General features: G+C 42.1%; 1 protein-coding gene across 1 annotated transcript; it reads left to right on the forward strand.

Annotated features, from left to right (window-relative positions):
• Positions 1-574: 574 nt before the first annotated feature.
• Polg2 (DNA polymerase gamma 2, accessory subunit) lies at positions 575-10,507 on the forward strand. The gene is made up of 8 exons (XM_028865205.2): positions 575-1,149; positions 3,201-3,327; positions 3,458-3,563; positions 4,812-4,985; positions 6,235-6,375; positions 6,486-6,566; positions 7,158-7,258; positions 10,236-10,507. The coding sequence occupies exons 1-8, from the start codon at positions 666-668 to the stop codon at positions 10,399-10,401; spliced, it is 1,380 nt and encodes a 459-aa protein (XP_028721038.1). The 5' UTR covers positions 575-665; the 3' UTR covers positions 10,402-10,507.
• Positions 10,508-19,918: the final 9,411 nt, after the last annotated feature.

Here is a 19,918-nt window from a genome sequence, read left to right on the forward strand (position 1 = left end):
AACTTAAGTTCAGACAGACCTTTAATCCCAACACTGAAGGCAGATTTCTGAGTTCGAGGCCAACCTGGTTTACAAACCCAAGTTGCAGGACAGCCAGCCAGGGTGGTTAACACAGAGAAACCCTGTCTGGGGGGTGGGGGGTACTTTTGTTTGGACGTTATGGAGGTTAAAGGTCCAGAAAGACCTGCTGCTCCAGCCACACCCAGGGGGGCGCTGAAGTGGGCCACCAGTGGCAGTATTTGCCAGTTTAAAGGACTAGAATGTTTTAAGAACAGCCAGACTCTACACGGAAATGAGTAGTGAATGCATTTCTCTTGGGGATTGAACGCTAGGCCTTAACACCAGCGTTGTCCCCGACATTTTGGTAGTCTTGGCAACTAGGAAAAACACGAGTTGATGCTAACTCCGTAGTAGTTATACAATGGTGTAAAAGCTGAAGTGAGTGGAACTGCCAAACGCGGAAAAATCCCTAAGTTAGTAAACAACCGCAGACGCGGGCGGAAGCAGGGATACGCCCAAGGAGGCTGCGGTCAGAGCGGTGGCGCACTTCCGGGGGCGTGGTCTGCAGCAGTTCGTTTCCGCCGCGCCTGCGTCCTAGGGCCCGATGTTCGTCTCTGAGACAGGACTTCCCAGCGGCGGCGCTAGTGTTCCCGACTCCGGAAGCCATGCGCTCAGGTGGCATGGTCCGGGCCTGCCGCAGTGCCTGCAGGTGCTGGCTCTCTGGGTGTGCGGGGCCCGCAGACGGGCCGCAGCAGCTGGCGGCCCCCGAGCGTGCAGAGGACCGGGAGGCGCTGGTAGACCTCTGCCGGAGAAGGCACTTTCTCAGCGGGACGCCGCAGCAGCTCAGCCCGGCTGCTCTCCTGAGCGGGTGCCACCCGGGCTTTGGACCTTTGGGGGTAGAGTTGCGAAAGAACCTAGCCTCACAATGGTGGTCCTCCATGGTGGTGTTCAGGGAGCAGGTCTTCGCGGTGGACGCCCTCCACCACGAACCAGGCCCTTCGCAGGCCGGGGACAGTGCCTTCAGGTTAGTTTCTCCAGAATGTATACGCGAAATCTTGCAAGACAAAGAGCTGAGTAAAGAACAGCTAGTGGCATTTCTTGAGAACTTATTAAAAACTTCTGGGAAACTACGGGAGACTCTCCTTCACGGTACGGCTCTTTGCGTTTCGTGCTTCTGAACAGGTTTGGGGTGGAAAGGAAGTCTTACAAGAGTTTGGAGACAGCAGCTGGCCCTGGGTTTCCAAAGAGAAAGAAATGACCAGATTTCCTTTTTTTTTTTTTTTAATTTAAATAACATTCAAGGTGATCTACCTTAAGGCAAATGTCCGCATCATGCCCGAGGAAATGGGAAAAGCATTCAGTTTGAAAAGCAACCCCTTAGAACTCAATCCTGCAGAATTAAGGCCTTAATTCAGTCACATATTTAAACTTCCATTGGTACCAAAACATTTTCAAAGACTTCGTCTACTCTTCAGTTTTACATACATGAAATTGTCGACTTAATGTCACTATTTTTTCCTTGCTAGGTAATTTTTTGGCTTGCCATCTAGAAGATGAAGTTTTATAGATGATTTGTACGCATCTTTCTCTTTTTTACTTTTTAAATTTTTATTTTTTATTTTAGGTATGAGTACTCTGTCTGCGTGCATGACAGAGAGGGCTTCAGATCCCATTCTAGATGGTTGTAAGCCACCATGTAGTTCCTGGGAATTGAACCCCAAACTTCTGGAAAAGCAGCCAGTGCTCCAATGCTCTTAACCGCTGAGTCATCTCTCCAGCCCCTGCATCTTTCTCTTTAAAGTCAAATACAACATGATGTAGAAGTTCTAAAAAATAAAAATGAGGCAGGCAGTGGTGGTACACGCCTTTAATCCCAGCACTTGGGAGGTAGAGGCAGGCAGATCTCCAAGTTCGAGGCCATCCTGGTCTACACACAAAGCAAGTTCCAGGACAGCCACGGCTACACAGAGAAACCCCCACCTCGAAAAACAAAACAAAGTGATTAGTTTGTAATATTTTATTTCATATTCTTAGCATTGATTGCATTAAATAATCTCATATACCATGTTCCCAAACATCAACCTTTTTTACCTTCCGGTCTCTTAAGTGAAATCTCTACCTTCAAGCATGCAGACTGTGAAAATGAGACTTTTCAGTTCAGTGTGGGTAACATAAGTGAGGCCTTGTCTCAATAAAACAGAACAAAAAAGCAAAATTGACAGGAAGGAGTTCTTTTTATTCATTACATTTTTAAACTTATTTTGTATGTATATATATGGGTATGCCACAGCACACATATGGAAGTCAGGACAGCTTTGAGAAGCTAATTCTCTCCTAACAGGTGGGCCCCAGAGACAGAACTCAGGTCTTCGGGTTGGCAGCAACTGCTTCTACCCACTGACCATCTCTCCAGCCTTGAGGATATGTTCTTGATTCAAAGGTTGAAGATGCCTAATCAAAACAGCCCATGGTCCTTACTTAATGAGCCAGAAAAGAAAAGGAAAAACTGAGTTTGGGGTGAGGATTAAAACAAAAAATATACCAGCCATATGTTAGATGATATTCCTTCTTAGTTAAATTTGTACTTTAATAATAGAGAATGTTTTTAGGAAACAAATGATAACAGTGTTTGGAGTGAATGAGAAAAAAATGAGAAAATGTTAATTGACAAGTCTAGGTGAAGAGCATATCGGTGCCGTTTGGTTGTTTGGGGGTGGGATTTTGTTCTTGTTATTTGAGACGGTCTTTTGCAGCGGAAGCCAGCCTCGCACCCACTGTGTAGCAGAGGATGATCTTGAACTCCTGATCCTCCAGTCTACCTCCCAAGTACTGGGAATATAGGGAAATAGCACCACACCTGGCTTTGTTTCTTCAAATAGGACAGACTTTATTTCATTCTTTTGTTTCTTTTGAGACAGGATTTCATTATGTACCCCAAGTTGGCCTTGAAATCACTGTGTAGTCCAGGCTGGCCTCAAAGTGTGAGCAATCCTCTTGCCTCAGCCAACTACCAGGATAACAAGTGTGAATCCACACCTAGCATATTGTACTATTCTTGTAGTGTTTTGTAGATTAAAATTATTCACACTGAGAAGTTGAAGAGTCACTACCTAAAGTTAAATGGTAATTACAGCTCAGACTCACTGACAGTTTACCTCTGTGCGATAGATTTCTATAGTGATTGGTTTGTTTTTTGACAGGTGCCTTGGAGCACTATGTTAATGGCCTGGATCTGGTAAACAGAAGGCTGCCTTATGGTCTTGCTCAGATTGGAGTGTGTTTCCATCCTGTTTCGGACACTAAGCAGATACCTAGCAGTGTTAAAAGGTACAAAATGTGGCAGATGACCTGGTTTGGTACTTAAATAATCAAGAATCAATCATTCCCACTTTGGGATACATCATATAATCTCCTTAAAAGCTAACTTCTGATTTTTTTTTAACATATATATACAAAGAATTGGTGAAAAGACTGAAGCTTCATTGGTGTGGTTTACTCCTGCAAGAAATTCAAGCCAGTGGTTTGATTTCTGGTTGCGTCATAGGCTTCTGTGGTGGAGAAAGGTACTGCAATAATCATTTCAATAATTAATGTCGAATTCTTCTATTTATTTGCCTTTCTGTACTTGTTTTTAAAGCAGGGCCTCGTGTCACCCAGGCTGGTCTCAAGCTCCATTATATAGCCAAAGATGACCTTGAACTTCTTACCTTTCTAAGCACTGGGATTATAAAGAGTGCTAACACTCCCAGCATGTTGATCCACTTGCCTAAGCCTCCTGAGTACTGGGCTTAAGGGCATACACCACCACACCTGGCTTATAAATAGAACTTGAGGTAGCTATGGGCATTTTGTGTGGGTGCGCGTGCAGACTGTAGCTGGAGAGATGACTCAGTTATCTTCCAGAGGAGCAGAGTTTGGTTCCCAACACCCCAGGTAAACAGTTTACAGCTGCCTGTAACTCCACTTCTGAGGAATCTGACTCCCTCTTCTGGCCTCTGATGGCATCTGTAAACATGTGACATACAGACAGGAACACATAAATGAAAATGAATATTTAAAAAAAATGTTGCTGCATTTTTATTTGGAGCAAGCCCGTCACAGATGTCATAGCAAATGTATGAGAGTCAAAGGGCAACTTGAGAGTTAATTCTCCCTTTCCACTGTGTGGGGTCTGGGGACCCAACTCATGCAGGCTTAGCAGCAAGCACCTTATTCATCTCAGTGGCCCAGATTTGGGCTTTTTTGAGACAAGGCAACCCTCTAACCCAAGCTTGCCTGGATGGAATTCGCTTTCAGCTCAGTCAGACCTACAGCTAGTGGCAGCCTTCTTAGTTTAGCTGGAATTACAGGTGTGAGCCTCCAGCCCACCTGTTTCGTTTTTTCAGTTTGTTGAAATCCTGGAGATGGAATCTAGAGCCTTGAATGTGCTGGACAAGCACTCTGCTGCTGAGGCACACTCACACTGCTGTGCCGAGTTCATAAGAGCTGGAATAGGAGATACAAACAGAAAGCTCTGTGCAGTGGTGCTTACTGCTCCAGTGGGTGTCAGGGGCCCCTCGGGACAGATCCGCTGAGCTCAGGTGCATGGCTGAACCTTTATGTTGCCGACCTAACTACTTTTCAACCTGTTGCTGGATGAAAATCTCAGGCAACCCTCATGCTCAGAGGTAATTATGGAACTATAAGTGAATCCCAGCACTCAGACGCAGAAGCAGGAGGATCTTTGGTCTACATAGAGAGACCCCGTCTCAGAAAACAAAGCAAAAGTAGATTAACATCTCATCAGACCAACAAGACCCTTTGTTTTGCAGTTTGCTATGAGTCCATCTAACTTCAGCAGCACCGACTGTCAAGATGAAGCAGGACGAAAGGGAAGCAAGCTTTACTATAGCTTTCCCTGGGGAAAGGAACCAATAGAGACACTGTGGAACCTTGGAGATCAAGAACTCCTACACATGTATCCCGGGAGTGTGTCTACGTTACAGGTGTGTGTCACCCCGAGCTCCCAAGTGTCCTTTACCCAGATTCTTTGTTTTCCAAACCAGAGAAGGATCGATCATTGTATGGTGTCCTGTGACCGACTCCCTAATAACTCTGTACATTTTTTTGACAGTACTCAACCACATCACCATGACTGCAGCCGTCAAGGTCAGAAAATTAACAGTAACCCACCACTATTCGCCATTCCACAAAGCCCATGAGATTTAACTGACTGTCCCAGTAATGTGCTTGGCAGGCGCAGGATGCAGTCTGGAGCACCATGTTCCATGGGGTTGGCCTGTCTCTGGTCTCCGGATGAATAGTTCCTTTTACCTTTCCCTTTCTTATGTTCCTGGCTTTCTTGAAGAGGCGAGTTACTTTGTATTTGAGCAGATCTTTCAGAAGTTTTCTGATTTGTGTATTTGTGCCAGGAATATGATGTGGGGGTGGGAGGATGCCCTTCCCGGGGCATTTCAGGGAACATTGATGGGTATCATCAGTATGTTACCTTCTGTCACTTGATTAAGATGTCGTCTGCTAGGTCCTTCCAGTGTACATTCATTTTTAGTCTGTTCTGCTCTCTGTGTGGGTGTTCTGCCTGCATGCGTCTCTGTGCACCACATGCATGCAGGGCCCCAGAAGAGGCCGTCACATTCCCGAGAACTGGAGTTGCAGTTGCAGCCCACCATGTGGGTCCTGGGAATCGAACCCTAGTCCTCTGCAAGAACCAACCCCTGAGTCATCTGTCCAGTCCTGTCCAGTGTACGTTCATTTATATCTTGGGATGAAACCCCAGTCTTAGTGAATGTAAATCCAGGAACTGAGTGTGTGGTGTATGCCTTTGGTCCCAGAACACCTGAGCTTGAAACAGATGTCAGCCTCCACAAGGGCTACGGAGTCAGATACTGGCTCAAAAGATAAACCAGGGCTTTAGAGATAGTTGAGCTGGTAAAAGCACTTCCTGCTGAGCTTGACAACTGAGTTCGGTTCCCGGGCTCCACGTGGTGAATACTTTCCCCAGGTGGTCCTCTTAACCTCAGGTGCATGTACTGGCACTTGTATTCCCCCTCCCATCACACACATAAGATAATGGTAAAGGAGCTATTTAAAGATGTTCCTTTTCCAAAGAGCAGGCCTCTCCCAGGAAGCACTGAAAAAGTTCTGGGGCCTAGGCCCACTCCAGGTGAGTCAGCTCATCCTCTCAGAGAAAAAAGTTCTGCTAAATAGTACTTTATTTTATTCTCTTCTGTGAAGGGTCGAGATGGGCGGAAAAACGTGGTTCCTTGTGTTCTGTCTGTAAATGGGGACCTAGACCTAGGAACGATGGCTTACATCTACGATTCCTTCCAGCTCTCAGAAAACTTCTTTGCAAGGAAGAAGAGCCTTCATCGAAAGGTGCTTTTGCCATTTCACACGGACTGGGAAACTAAAATTATGTGGGATTTTGTTGTTTGGTTTTCCTTCTGTACACTGACTTTCCTTCTTCCTCTTGCCCCTTGTCTCAGGTGCTTAAGCTTCACCCTTGTTTAGCCCCTGTTAAGGTTGCTTTGGACATGGGCAAAGGCCCTACGGCAGAACTGAGGCAGGTAGGTTAAATGTATTTAATTGCCGTGACTTTTTAAGATCATACATTTTACTTTCTGTGCATGTGCTCCTGTGTGGTACGATGGCCAGGGTGCTCCAGTGTGGTACGGAGGTCAGGACATCTTAGGAGGTGGTTCTGTCCCTCCACCGTGTGGGTCCAGGCCCTGGGAATGGAACTCAGGTGCCCAGGCAGTAACTGCCTTTCCTCACTGAGCCGTCTTGCTGCGGGTTGCTAGGAAGTTGTCAGGAAGCAGTTGTGTGGTTGACTTCCTGAATGCAGTGCTGGGGTTTCTCAGGCTGCCCCTTTCTCACCTGTCACATGACTTTACAGTTAACAGTTAATCTGTTTTGTGTTTTGAATAATAATGGTGATAATTCTTGGTTGGTGTAAAACTATTTCTTGAAAGATTTGCAGTCAGTATTCAGTTGGCATTGCTTAATTTCTTCATTTTTTAGAGGATGTATGCTGTTCAGTGTATAAACTCAAACAATGTAAAATAAACAGTTTACATGAATTTTAGAGTTTGAAGAAAGTGGTTTAGAGTTTTACATGCACTTTTCTTTCATATTGAAATCTATTTTTTTCCCTCCAGGTTTGCCAAGGGCTACTTAATGAATTACTAGAAAATGGGATTTCTGTGTGGCCTGGTTATTTGGAGACTGTGCAGTCTTCATTAGAGCAACTCTATTCAAAGTAAGGATTATCTTCCTTGCCATTAGTTTATGTTTCATTATACTAATAGAAACAAGTCTCTTCTAAATATAATCTTAAAAATTAGGCTGGGGTTTGGGGATTTAGCTCAGTGGTAGATCGCTTGCCTAGCAAGTGCAAGGCCCTGGGTTGGATCCCCAGCTCAGGGTGGGGTGGGGGGTTTGGGGTGGGGGATGAGGCTGGAACTGGGTGATGGTGTTGCACGCCTTTAATCCCAGCACTGGAGAGGCAGTGACAGGCGGATCTCTGAGTTCCAGGCCAGCCTGGGCTACAGAGTAAGTTTTTAGACAGCCTGGGCTACACAGAGAGACCTTGTCTCGGAAACCAGAAGCTCAGATGGGGCTGGAGAGGGGTTGAGTGCTTGCTGCTCTTCCAGAGAACCCAGGCTTGGTTCCGGCATCCCTGTTGAGACGCTCACATCACTTACTCACTTAGAAGCTGCAGCTCCACTCAGCCACCTCTTCCGTCCACCGCAGGCACTGCAGACGTGAGCATGCACATGCAGACACGCGTACATAGATGTAAAACATAGCCGGGCGGCGGTGGCACATGCCTTTAATCCCAGCACTCAGTGAGTTCGAGGCCAGCCTGGTCTACAGAGCGAGATCTGGGACAGGCTCCAAAGCTACACAGAGAAACCCTGTCTCGAAAAACCAAAACAAACAAACAAACAAATCTCAGAACCCAATGCCATCCAGGAAAGGTATTGCAGTAATGTTCTTTCAGTTCTGATTTTATATGCTTAACTTCCATCCCTGAATAACTGAGATATATCTGTAAATACTTGTCAAATACTGTTGCTTGCTATGACAATTAGCTCAAGGCATAAAGTTTTGTGAAAGGAAAAGCTAGGATTTTTTTTTTTTTTTTTTTTTTTTTTTTTTAAAGACAAAGTTAATCTACATAGCGATGGCTCTCCTGGTACTCTGTAGACCTTGAACTCAGATCCTCCTGCCTCTGTCTCCCAAGTGCTGGGATTAAAGAAAGGCATGCGCCACCACTGCCTGGCTAAGAATCTTTCTTTTAAAAGATTTATTTAGTTCTGTGTTTATCTACATGGATGTATACCACCTGTGTACCTGGTACCCATGGGAACCAGAATGAGGCAATGGAAGCCTGGAACTGCAGTTACAGACGGCTGTGAGCCACCATGTGGGTGCTGGGAAGGTCCTCTGTGAGAGCAGCCAGTGCCCCTTCACTGCTGATTAGCTCTCGTGTGGGTGTGTGCTGGTATGGGTGTGTCACGCACATAGTTCAGAAACCTTTTTTTTTTTTTTACATGTGTATGGGTGTTTTGCCTGTGTACATATTTGTACCATGTGTGTGCAGTGCTCACAGGACAGAAGAGGACATCAGGGCCCCTGGAAGTGGAGTTACAGGGTTTTTTTGAGACCACATCTATTGAGGGGAGGAGGGGCGTGTCCCTGCAAGCTCTACAGCCTGCAGCAAAACAATCCTTGATCCTCAGAAACAAGATTGAAACTTGGTTCAGCCCAACTTAGTTAGCCAGTGCTGGGTCATCCTTCTAGAGTCTGATACCAGGTGGTTTATTTTAGCCATATTTAAGCACTGTACAATTTTGGAAAAAAAGTTACCCTGATGACAGTTAACTCAGTCCCCAGTGTACAACAAAGCTTAAGACATGTTTACCTTGGAACTCTTTACAATACACATGGCCTCTTCCATAAAGATGGCTTCTGTAGACTTAGAAACATGCTCAGGATAAGGGTTTGGGGAGAGTGACTGAGGTAAGCACAATGCCGTGGGAGTCAGGATTAGCCTGGCCCTGAGATAACGTAGAAACCACTTAGGTTGTTGTAAAGTACAAGCAACATCACTCTTAAGCAATGCTCCAGAGGGAAAGTCGGGGATAAACAATATTCTGGGGGATTCAGGTGAAGCTGGGCCCTACAGATAGCGACAAGGTTGTAAACTGCAGCCTTTCCCAGCATTCCATGAAGAAGATAAGTAAACATCCTTTGAAGGACAAACATCCATATTTATCCTTCCTTTGGAGAGATAAACATGCATGTTTAACTTTTCCTGGTTTCCCTAGTGCATATTTATCTGTGCACAAGGACCTCTTACCCTCTACACACACATTTTATCCATGTCCAGGCTGGCTTTGAACTCAATGTGTAGCTGAGTATTACCTTAATCTTTGATCATTGTGCCGCATCTTCCTGAGTGCTGGGATCACAGGCATATATCACCATGCCTAGTTTTTAAAAAATGAATGTTTGGGGCTGGAGAGATGGCTCAGTGGTAAAGAGCACTGGCTACTCTTCAAGAGGACACAGATTTGATTACCAGCACCTACATGGCAGCTCACAACTCTCCATTAACTTCTTTGCCCTCTGGCACATATGTGATACACAAATATGCATACAAGCAAAACACTCATACAAATAAAAGTAAATAAAATAAAAGATTAAAAGTGAATGTTTAATCTGATTTGGAAATCAGGAAGGCCAGTGTGGATTTATTCATGATTGAATTAGAAGCAATAGGTTAGCATGTTAAGTCATAAATGAAGTGTGGATTTGTTATAATCTGTTATATACCAAATCCTGGCTTTAATATGGTTTATTTAAGAGACTTTAGTCCACAAGTATTTTTCTATCATTAAAGCCAAAGTCAAAAGGCTGAGGTCATTGTGAAATTCATTCATCGTACCCCTCAGGTGCCAGTGTTTATTTCTTAGGTTTTAGTTTTTCTGACTTTTAGCCAATACAGTAAATTCAAAACTTCACTTGGATTATGCTTCAGAAAAGGGGGGTTGTGATTTGGTCCCACTCTCCAGTCATGACTGACTGAAATCCAAGTGACTTGGACTCTAAGGTATCAGATGTTGGGGTGAGGAGCTGATGTTGTATGGTTATCAGATGTTGTTAGGTATTAGATGTTGGGGTGAGGAGCTGATGTTGTATGGGTGCTCATGTGTTTTGTTTGACTCTAGGTATGATGAAATGAGCATCCTCTTTACAGTTCTGGTCACTGAGACGACTTTGGAAAGTGGATTAATCCAACTGAGAAGTAGAGACACCACAATGAAGGAAATGATGCACATCTCCAAACTGAAAGACTTTCTAATCAAGTATCTAGAATCTTCTAAAAAGGTGTAGTTCTTCATATTTCTGTAATAAATAGTCTCTATTGATTTTGTTAGCTTACATTAAAATGGTTTTGGCCCTTTTGTATTATAATAAAGTAGACATTTTTGTCTCTTTCTTTGATTTGTTTTTTATTACCCTTTTGATACTGTCTATTGTGAAAACAGAAATCCTGATCTGCCAAGTAAGCAAAACCAGGTTGGGCTACATGGTGAGACCTTGTCTCAAAAATTAAAAAGAAAAGAAAAAAATCCTGAAGCTGGATGCACTCACTGCTGTACTCCCAGCACTGGGAAGTCTGGGACAGAAGGCTGGTTGAGCATCCTAGGCTAATCTAGGCTTCAGAGGGAGACTTGGTCTCCAAAACGAATGAACAAGAAAGTTGTTGAGGTGGCTCAGCAGGTAGAGGCACTTGCCACCATGCCTGAAGAGTTTGGTACCCAGCACACACATGGTAGACGGTGAGAACCAAATCCTCCAAGTGTGAACCAGGACAAGTGCACCGCCCATCCTACAAGGTCAATTTAATAAGAAATAAAGGAAATCAAGGGGTTGGGCAGTCTGAAGCTAGTTTAGTGTAACAGTAAATAGTTAGGGACTTGGGTGCTTCCTGTCTTCCTATTCTGCTGTTCTACTTGCTTGGTTCATTTTGGTTTTGGGGAACAGGATCTCAAGTAGTCCAGGCTGGCCTGCATCTTGATGTGTAGCCAGTGAAGACCTTAAACTCCTGATCCTCCTGTGATCCCACCTTCTGAGTGCTGGGATTACAGATGTACACTACCACACCCAGTTTATGTAGTGCTGGGGATTGAACCCAAGGCTTTGTACATGCTTAACAAATACTCTATCAATCAAGCTACATCCCCAACTCCCAACTGTAGGTATTCTGTAGAATGGAAAATGAACCACTGTTTTGCAATATCCTCGTGTTTTGTAATACTGAAAATTGAACCTAGGACTTGACGTCTTCCTGTTTGATCCTCCCAGGATGACTGGTGTAAGCTGCCATGCCCAGCCATGCTCGTGTGTGTCTGTGTAAATACTCAAATACAAGTGCACATATGTGTGTGTGTGTGCACCCCAGGAAATCCCAAAAATCCTCCTGTTTCTGCTTTCCTGGAGCTAAGATTACAGCTGTATGGCAGAGCCTGGATTTAAAAAAAAAAAAAAAGAATTAGATTGACAATGTCCAATCCATTTGGCAAGTTCGGAGAAAGTACTCTATTATCTATCCTATCTTGGTGAGTCCAACATTTTATACCTAAACCACTTTCTATCATAACTTATATTACAAACCTAAAAATACCTTTTTAGGCCTTAAAACATTTTCTTAGATAAACAATTTAAGCTTTTATGTCTCTCAGTTTTACACATTTTACATCTCTTTTGTAAGTTTCTTTTCTAAGTTTGGTTACAAGGAAAACTATAACTATCTAGTCTTTGATTCCCATCACAGACCCAAGAAGGATATAATATTACCTGAATAAACAGGAAGTGCAGAGCAAGCAACTTCCAGTACTATAGAAAGGACAGAGACAGCTGGCTGCCTGGACAGCCACCCAAGGTTCCTCTGTAACACTGGGGCATCCATCTTCATCCTGCTGGCCTAGAATAGCTAACAAACTTTTCCTGAAGCAGGAATTTTGAAGGACTGTCCTACCTTGTCTTGGCAAAGTTCAGCATTCATCTCCTTTGTGTCCTGCTTATCCAATTTGGACAGTATGCTGTCAGCAGTCAAGGCAAGGGCAGTTTCTTGCCCAATGGCTAACTTTATCATATTGAAAGTAAACTCTATATGGAGTTTCTTCAATGCCCATTATCCTTTCTGAAGTGGTGCTGCTAGGAGCAGATGTATCTCACTGTCATGAAAAAAAGCCTTACATTATTAAAAACATCTTAAATGCCATATTCTGTAGATCTCTGAAGTGTTTGAAGATCACTTACCTATCTAAAATACATGAGGCTAAATAAAGCTTATTCCTGTCTACATTATAAACCCTTACTACAAGTTTGTTACCTTGATGTTACCTTGTTATCATCCTAAACAGTCTGTAATAGTAGCTTCCAAGGACTAGAACTTTATATTACAATTGTAAATGAGTTGCATAGGTACAATATCTTACAGTACATTGAAATAAAAATGACCTTAAATTTGTATCAATATGAAAATCCATACCAATGTAAAATATTTGAGACTAGTAGTTGCTTTTTAGTAAAAAAGATTTATCCTATCATTCCTATATCCCCTTTTCTCTTTTTAGAAAGAGATCTCTGAATTTAACCTCCTTTGCTTAATTTCGTCCATGGCTATGACCAGTAACTTGCAACTAACCCCCCTAGACAATGACAAGCATCCATAACCTACAGAATGATATAAAAAAAAAAAAAAAAAAAAAAAAAAAACACCAACCCACCCCATCTCTCAGGAATGTGGGCATAGGGTTCTTAAAATTACTTACTGTTGTCTGGGGGTGGCAGCATCTTTAGGGGACCCTGAGGGAATTGGGATAATGGTCCAGTCCTGGGAAAGCTAGCTCTATCATTTGTTGTCCAGTCTCTGTGTGATGGGAAAGTGCTGGGCTTATCTGAAGTACTGGCTGGAGTAGTCTGTGAGGCCTGGACCATCTTAGCTAACAACTTTGAAGTTGTCCTGAGCAGCTTGTAGTCCAAAGCTGATCTGTGGGTGTTTGTCAGTTTAATGGCATTATCACACTCCGGGTGGATCTGTCATTGCAGGGCCCCATCATCTTTTTGGAGACCTTAAAGGTCACTGTTAGGAATGGTCATGGTTCACTGCAGAAAACTTAAACATTTCAAATGCCATATTCAGCAGATCTCTGCAAGGTTAAAGGACCACAGTCTATTAAGAACATCTGAGGTATACAAACTTAATTCCTAGATACCTGCTTCAGACTCAAGCCCAAAAACATGTACAGGAAACTAAATGAAGCTTATTTCTAGAATTAGTTAGTACTCTATATGACCACTAATGTCACAACAGACAGTTTATGTTTATATAATAATCTTATAGATTTTGAGATAATATTTATACCTTAAGAAAAATTTTAAAGAGTCAAAACCAAAGGATTATGAGATTAAGAGCAATAGAATAGTCCCTTAATTTTGGTTTTCTTCTGTCCCATACCAGGGGGCTCTTCAGACATTAGACAGAGATTTTGGATTTTCCTTTAACAAGCATGCTTGGGTTTAGGGAAGGAGAGAGCCATGCTCCAACTCCAAAGCCAGCTTTAATTTTTAATTGAATTGAGACCACAAAAAGACCATTTGCCTTTTATGTTTGTACAGATCAGCAAAAACAAGCATTTGGGAAGATTTATGAAATTCTACTCTGCTAGAGGTGTGCTATACCTTTTGGCCAATTTACTCTTTTTCTTGGGACATTTTCTCTTGATGATTCATCCATCTTCTTCAGATGTCTCATTTGTCCAGTGGTCTTCAGATTCCTTAGTCGAGTGCTTTTATTCTCCTGGAAAAACAAAAATAAAACCTTACCCCAACCTTAACTTTGGGGAGTTCCTTTTTTAGCTAGTTATATCTTTGTTAAGGCAAAATGTTTTTTGGAAACAGAAAAAGTATCACCTTTTAATAATTTTTTTTCATGCCTGATCAAATGAAAGGCATTTGTTAATCTTACAAGTTAGTTTAGATTGAATGGTCATGCTGTTTGATGAACTATTGCCTCTCCTAATCAAGAGTTCTCTCCTATTCAAATCTAATCTTTATCAATCTTGATGGTATCCATAGCTCTTCTCCTGTGGAAACAAAAACAAAACCTCTTCCCTATCTTAACACATATCCTGGTTTCCATTCTGAGGTCAATACATCTTTAAAGTATACACACTGATTTAATTCAGCAGTTTTTTTCTACTATCCAATGTCTCTCCACAGCTGTTGTTCCTTTCTCATTAGCATTTAGAAAATTTAAAGTTAATAAAGCCTTGTGTAATCTATCTGGTGGGGGTACCTTTATTATCCCTTTCTTTTTTACTAAGCATATCTTTTAAAGTGTGATTATATCTTTCTATAACTGTTGTCCTGTAGGATTATGTAATATATCTGTAATATGCTTAATGTTATAATATGCAAAAAACTGTTTCATTTTACTGGAGACATATGCTGGAGTATTATCAGTCTTAATTTGTACAGTTATTCCCATAATGGTCATGATTTCTAATAAATGTGTAATTACAGAATCAGCCTTTTCAGAACTTAAAGCAATTGTCCACTGAAATCTTGAATATGTATCTATGGTATGGTGCACACATTTTAATTTCCCAAACTCTGAAAAATGAAATGCATCCATTTGCCAAGTTTCCTTTTTTAAAATACCTTTTGAGTTACTTCCTGCAGGTGATAGTTTGGTTATACAAAGAACAAATAGGATATTTCCTTGGTTTGTTGCCAAGTGATGGAAAAATCTTTCTTCAAACCTTTGCTATTAACATGGTGTTTCTTATGAAACTATGAGGCTTTTAGCACATTTCCTATTAATAGTTGATCAATGTCATCATTACCTTGTGCCAGAGGGCCTTGTAGACCTTATGGGATCTAATATGTATTATATACAATAGATGATTTCTATTTCTGATTACTTGTTGTAATTGAATAAATAACAAAGTTAATTCAGAATTATCTGGGATAATTTCAGTGGTTTTGATATGTAAAACTACTCTTTTTGTGTATTGAGAGTCAGTAACTATATTTAAGAGGCTCTGGAAAATCAAATAATACCATGAGAATAGCATATAAGTCTAATTTTTTAAACTGAATCATAAAGGCTTTGAGCCACTTTATTTTTCCTGATTTATAATCTTCCTTTCCTGATTTATTTATATCAGTATAGAATGTAGGTGCTCCAGAATTTGGTGTTTCTCATACTATGTGAGGGAGGATCCAATTAGTTCTTTTTATAAACTGGAGTCTCTTGCTTTGGGGATATTTGTTTACTAATTTCTCCCAATAAATTACTGCAAGCTCTTTGCCAATGTTGATTTTCTGCCCTTAATGAGGGAATTTCAACATTAGTAAAAGGTGCTACAATTTGTGCTGGGGTCTCTTTCTGCTAACTGGCTAAGTCCCATTTTTCCTTTCAGAATGAATGAATTCAGAAATCTTTTCTACATAAGTCTTTAATTTTTTACTCTGTTTGTGTAAAATATTTGTACTAAAAATCTCCATTCTAAGATATTATTTTCTCTCTACATAAGAATCCCTATGGGAGAATGCATAGAAGGTAAAATAACCAGAATACAGTCAGGCTCTGGATCCAAGTGATCCACAAGTTCATCCTGTAATTTCTTTTCTACCAAAGCCAGTTCTTTCTCAGCCTCAGCTGATAATTTTCTTGGAATATATAAGTTCTTATCACCTTGTAAGGTTTGAAACAAAATATTTAGCTCTTGAGTAGTTAATCCAGTTGTGGGACTTAGCTAGTTAATATCTTGAAGCAATTTTTTTTTTTTTTTTTTTGGTTTTTTGAGAAAGGGTTTCTCTGTGTAGCTTTGAGCCCTTCCTGGATCTCACTCTGTAGACCAGGCTAGCCTTGAACTCACAAATATCCACCTGCCTCTGCCTCCTGAGTGCTGGGATTAAAGGCGTGTACCACCACTGCCCTCGAAGCAATTTTTGAAAAATCATTAAGAGTTTATTATTGACCTCTCCTGATTTGTACTTTCTATGGTTGAATTTTCTATAAACATACCTTATATCCTAGGTAATTAATGGAATCTCCTCTTTTTATTTTTTCAGGAGTTTGTAATCCCCAACAAAGCAAAATTCTCTTTACTTCATCAAGCATTTTTTCTAATGTATCTACATCTGAATCAGCGAGTGAGATATCCATATAATGGCAAATTATAGATTGAGGAAACTTTATGAATTATTTCTAATGGCTGTTGTACAAAACATTGACACAAGGTTGGGCTGTTTAACATTCCTGTGGGGCTGGAGAGATGGCTCAGCAGTTAAGCACTGGTACTTTTCCAGAGAACCCGGGTTCATTTCCCAGCACCCACATGGCAGCTCACAACTATCTGTACCTCTAGTTCTAGGGTACCTGACCCCATAGAAAAATACCAATGTACATAAAATAAAATAAAAATTCCTTGTGGAAGAAATTTCTAATGGTATAATAGTACCTTTTAGTGGGCTGGTAATTAATAAAAGTAGTCACTGTGAAGGGAAGTTTTTCTCTATCCTGTTCTTGTAAAGGTATATTAAAAAAGCAGTCTTTTGGGGCTGGAGAAATGGCTCAGAGGTTAAGAGCACTGACTGCTCTTCCAAGGGTCCTGAGTTCAATTCCCAGCAACCACATGGTGGCTCACAACCATCTGTAATGAGCTCTGGTGCCCTCTTCTGGCCTGCAGGGATATAAGCAGGCAGAACACTGTATACATAATAAATAAATCTATAAAAAAAAAAAAGCAGTCTTTTAAATCAACCACTATAATAGACCATCCTTTAAGTAATAAAGACAGCAAGGAAATGCCAGGCTGTAGCACTGGCTGGATCATCTTATCAACAGCTCGCAGATCTGTTACTATTCTCCATTTTTCAGATTTTTGTTTTTGTTTTTTTGTTTTGTTTTTTTTCAAGACAGGGTTTCTCTGTGATGTTTTGGTGCCTGTTCTGGATCTCACTCTGTAGACCAGGCTGGCCTTGAACTCACAAAGATCCACCTGACTCTGCCTCCCAGTGCTGGGATTAAAGGTGTCCACCACCGCCCAGCTCCAGATTTCTTTTTAATAATGAATGTAGAAGAATTCCAAGAACTGTTTGATTCTTCAATATGTTGAGCATTTTGCTGCTCCTGAACCAGCCATTCCAATGCCTGTAATTTTTCTGATGTCAAAGGCCATTGGTCCACCTACACAGGCTTGTCAGTTAACCATTTTAAAGGTAGGGCTGTTGGTACCTTTGAAAGTTCAACATTTGTTGTGTCCTGCTTATGTACGACCTGAACAGTCTGTGACTATTCTTGATAATACCTTTTAGTATTTCTCTCAGAAGCACCCCCTATTTTATGGTTTTTCTGAGATTGGAGTAATGTTAATCCGTATTTTCCATTGCTGTAACAATTCCTGTCCTTATAAATTCATTGCTACATTAGCCAATATGACTTTAATTTTCTTATCTGTCCTTCTGGCCCTATACACTCAACCCACTTCATACTTCATTTTACCTGAGATCAAGTTCCAATCCCTGGAAGCTGAAAATTTACCTCCTGAAAAGGCCAATCTGGATAGCAAGATTTTGGTGAAATTATGGTTATATCTGTACCTGTGTCCAGTAATCCTTCAATTACAGTGCCATTTATTTGTGTTTTTAGCTTTGATATTTGATCATTTATAGAAGTTTGCCAAAATACTTGTTTTATGTTCTTCAGAAGCCACTGCGTGATCTCAATGCCACCTGTTGGACACCAAATGTTGTTTTTATCTAAATTTTTCTAGTTACCAGTAAAGACCCAAGAGTCAGGTTTTCAGTCAGAAAACTTGCTAGATCAGAGAAGCCAAGAAGCAACCATTGACCTTCCTTTTTGACTGGAGACCCAGCAAGCAAGTGTCTCTCCACCCGATCCCAAACCAAAAAGGACCATGAATCTCTAAGTTCCTACTCCTTCTTGTGTGTCTCTCTATTTGTAATCCTGGCTCCTCCATCCTCTCTATGGCTAATTCTTGTTAACTAGGTGCTGGCTCCACCCCTTGATCCAAGGTTAATTTTATTAACACAGTCTCCGAATTTCACAGTGCAATCAAATATCCTGGGGATGGAGAGATGGCTCAGTGGTTAAGAGCACTGGCTGCTCTTCCAGAGGACCTGGGTTCAATTCCCAGAACCCACATGAGAGTTACAACTGTCTGTAACTCTAGTTCCATAGGAGCTGACACCCTCACACAGACACACATGCAGACCAAACACCAATGCACATAAAATAAAAATAATAAATTAATAAAAATAACCCCCAACAGCGTGTTGCTTGGCAAGCACTTACCAGCTGTGCTACCTCTGTAGCCCAGTCTTGAACTTCTGATTTTCCTGCCTGTTCAGTGCAGGATTAGGCATGTGCCACAGCACCTAGTTTGTCAGTATGACGACGGTCAGTCCACCAGCTGAGCTACACCCTGACCCTCCGTTCTAATCTAGTTTTCTTCCTCTCTCTCTCTTTTTTTTCAAGACAGGGTTTCTCTGTGTAGCTTTGCGCCTTTCCTGGAACTCACTCTGTAGACCAGGCTGGCCTTGAACTCACAGAGATCCACCTGGCTCTGCCTCCCGAGTGCTGGGATTAAAGGCGTGCGCCACCACCACCCGGCTGTTTTCTTGCTTTTTCAATTTGCCATCAGTGGTAGCAGGAAGGTACCAATACCGATGAAGACATGCAGAGGGAGAAGAACAAATGGACTTGGGCACGTGTATCTGACAGTACATTCATCTACAGTTTTTAAGTACTATAAACCAGCAACTACAGATGTTTTGCCACTAAACAAATACGAAAGGAGCCGCTGGGGAAACGGGAGTTGAAAACAGGAAGTCCCGCAGAACATCACTCATCAGGTCATGTGCCAAGCAGAGACCTTCTGGTAAGTTCACAAGGGGACAGAGATTTCTTTTTCTAGCTGACAGGTCTCCGTGCAGTCTCAGCCACAGGCTAACCCATCACATCCCTGCAGTGATAAATCCATTCCTAGCAAAACCAGTTCCTGCCTGTCTGGACCTATTTCTCTTAATACTGAAATTTATGGGCAAAATAATATGTAGCCTAGGACTTGCTTTTCACTAATCATCCTGGGCTGGGCTTGTACCTCAGAGGCGGGGTACTTGCATAACATGCACAGGGCCCTGGGTTTGATGCCCTGCCACACACCGGGCACACTCAAAAGCTCTAAAAAATAAAATTTGCCTGAATATCAGAGGACAGAGCCAGCCACTAGATTAAAAATAGAGGCCAGGCAGTGGTGGCACGTACCTTTAATCCTAGCACTAAGGAGGCAGAGCTCCGTTTGGATCTCTGTGAGTTCAAAGCCACCCTGGACTACACAAGATTAATTCAGTTTAAAAGAGAAACAGAGTCAGGCTGTCGTGGCACACACCTTTAATCCCAGCTCTTGGGATCTCATGCCTTTGCTCCCAGTATTTGGGAAGCACACACACCATTAATCCCAGCACTAGGAAGGTTGAGACAGGAAGTGATATGGCTGGGCAGAGAAAGGCACATAAGGCGTGAGGAGACAGGAATTCAGCCCCCTTTTCGGCTGAGGACTCAGGGGCATTCAGTCTCAGGATTCGTGGAGACAGAATCTTCCCCTTTTGGCTGAGGAGCTGGGGAGGTGAGACATGGCTGTGGCTTGTTCCTCGGATCTTTCAGCATTTACCCCAACATCTGGCTCCAGGTTTTTATTATAAGACCAATTAGGATTCAGGCAACAAAGTCATCTTGAATTTTTTTGTTTGTTGGTTTTTTGAGACAGGGTTTCTCTGTGTAGCTTTGTGCTTTTCCTGGGACTCACTT

This window comes from Peromyscus leucopus, chromosome 8b, assembly GCF_004664715.2.
Source record: "Peromyscus leucopus breed LL Stock chromosome 8b, UCI_PerLeu_2.1, whole genome shotgun sequence".
NCBI lineage: Eukaryota > Metazoa > Chordata > Mammalia > Rodentia > Cricetidae > Peromyscus > Peromyscus leucopus.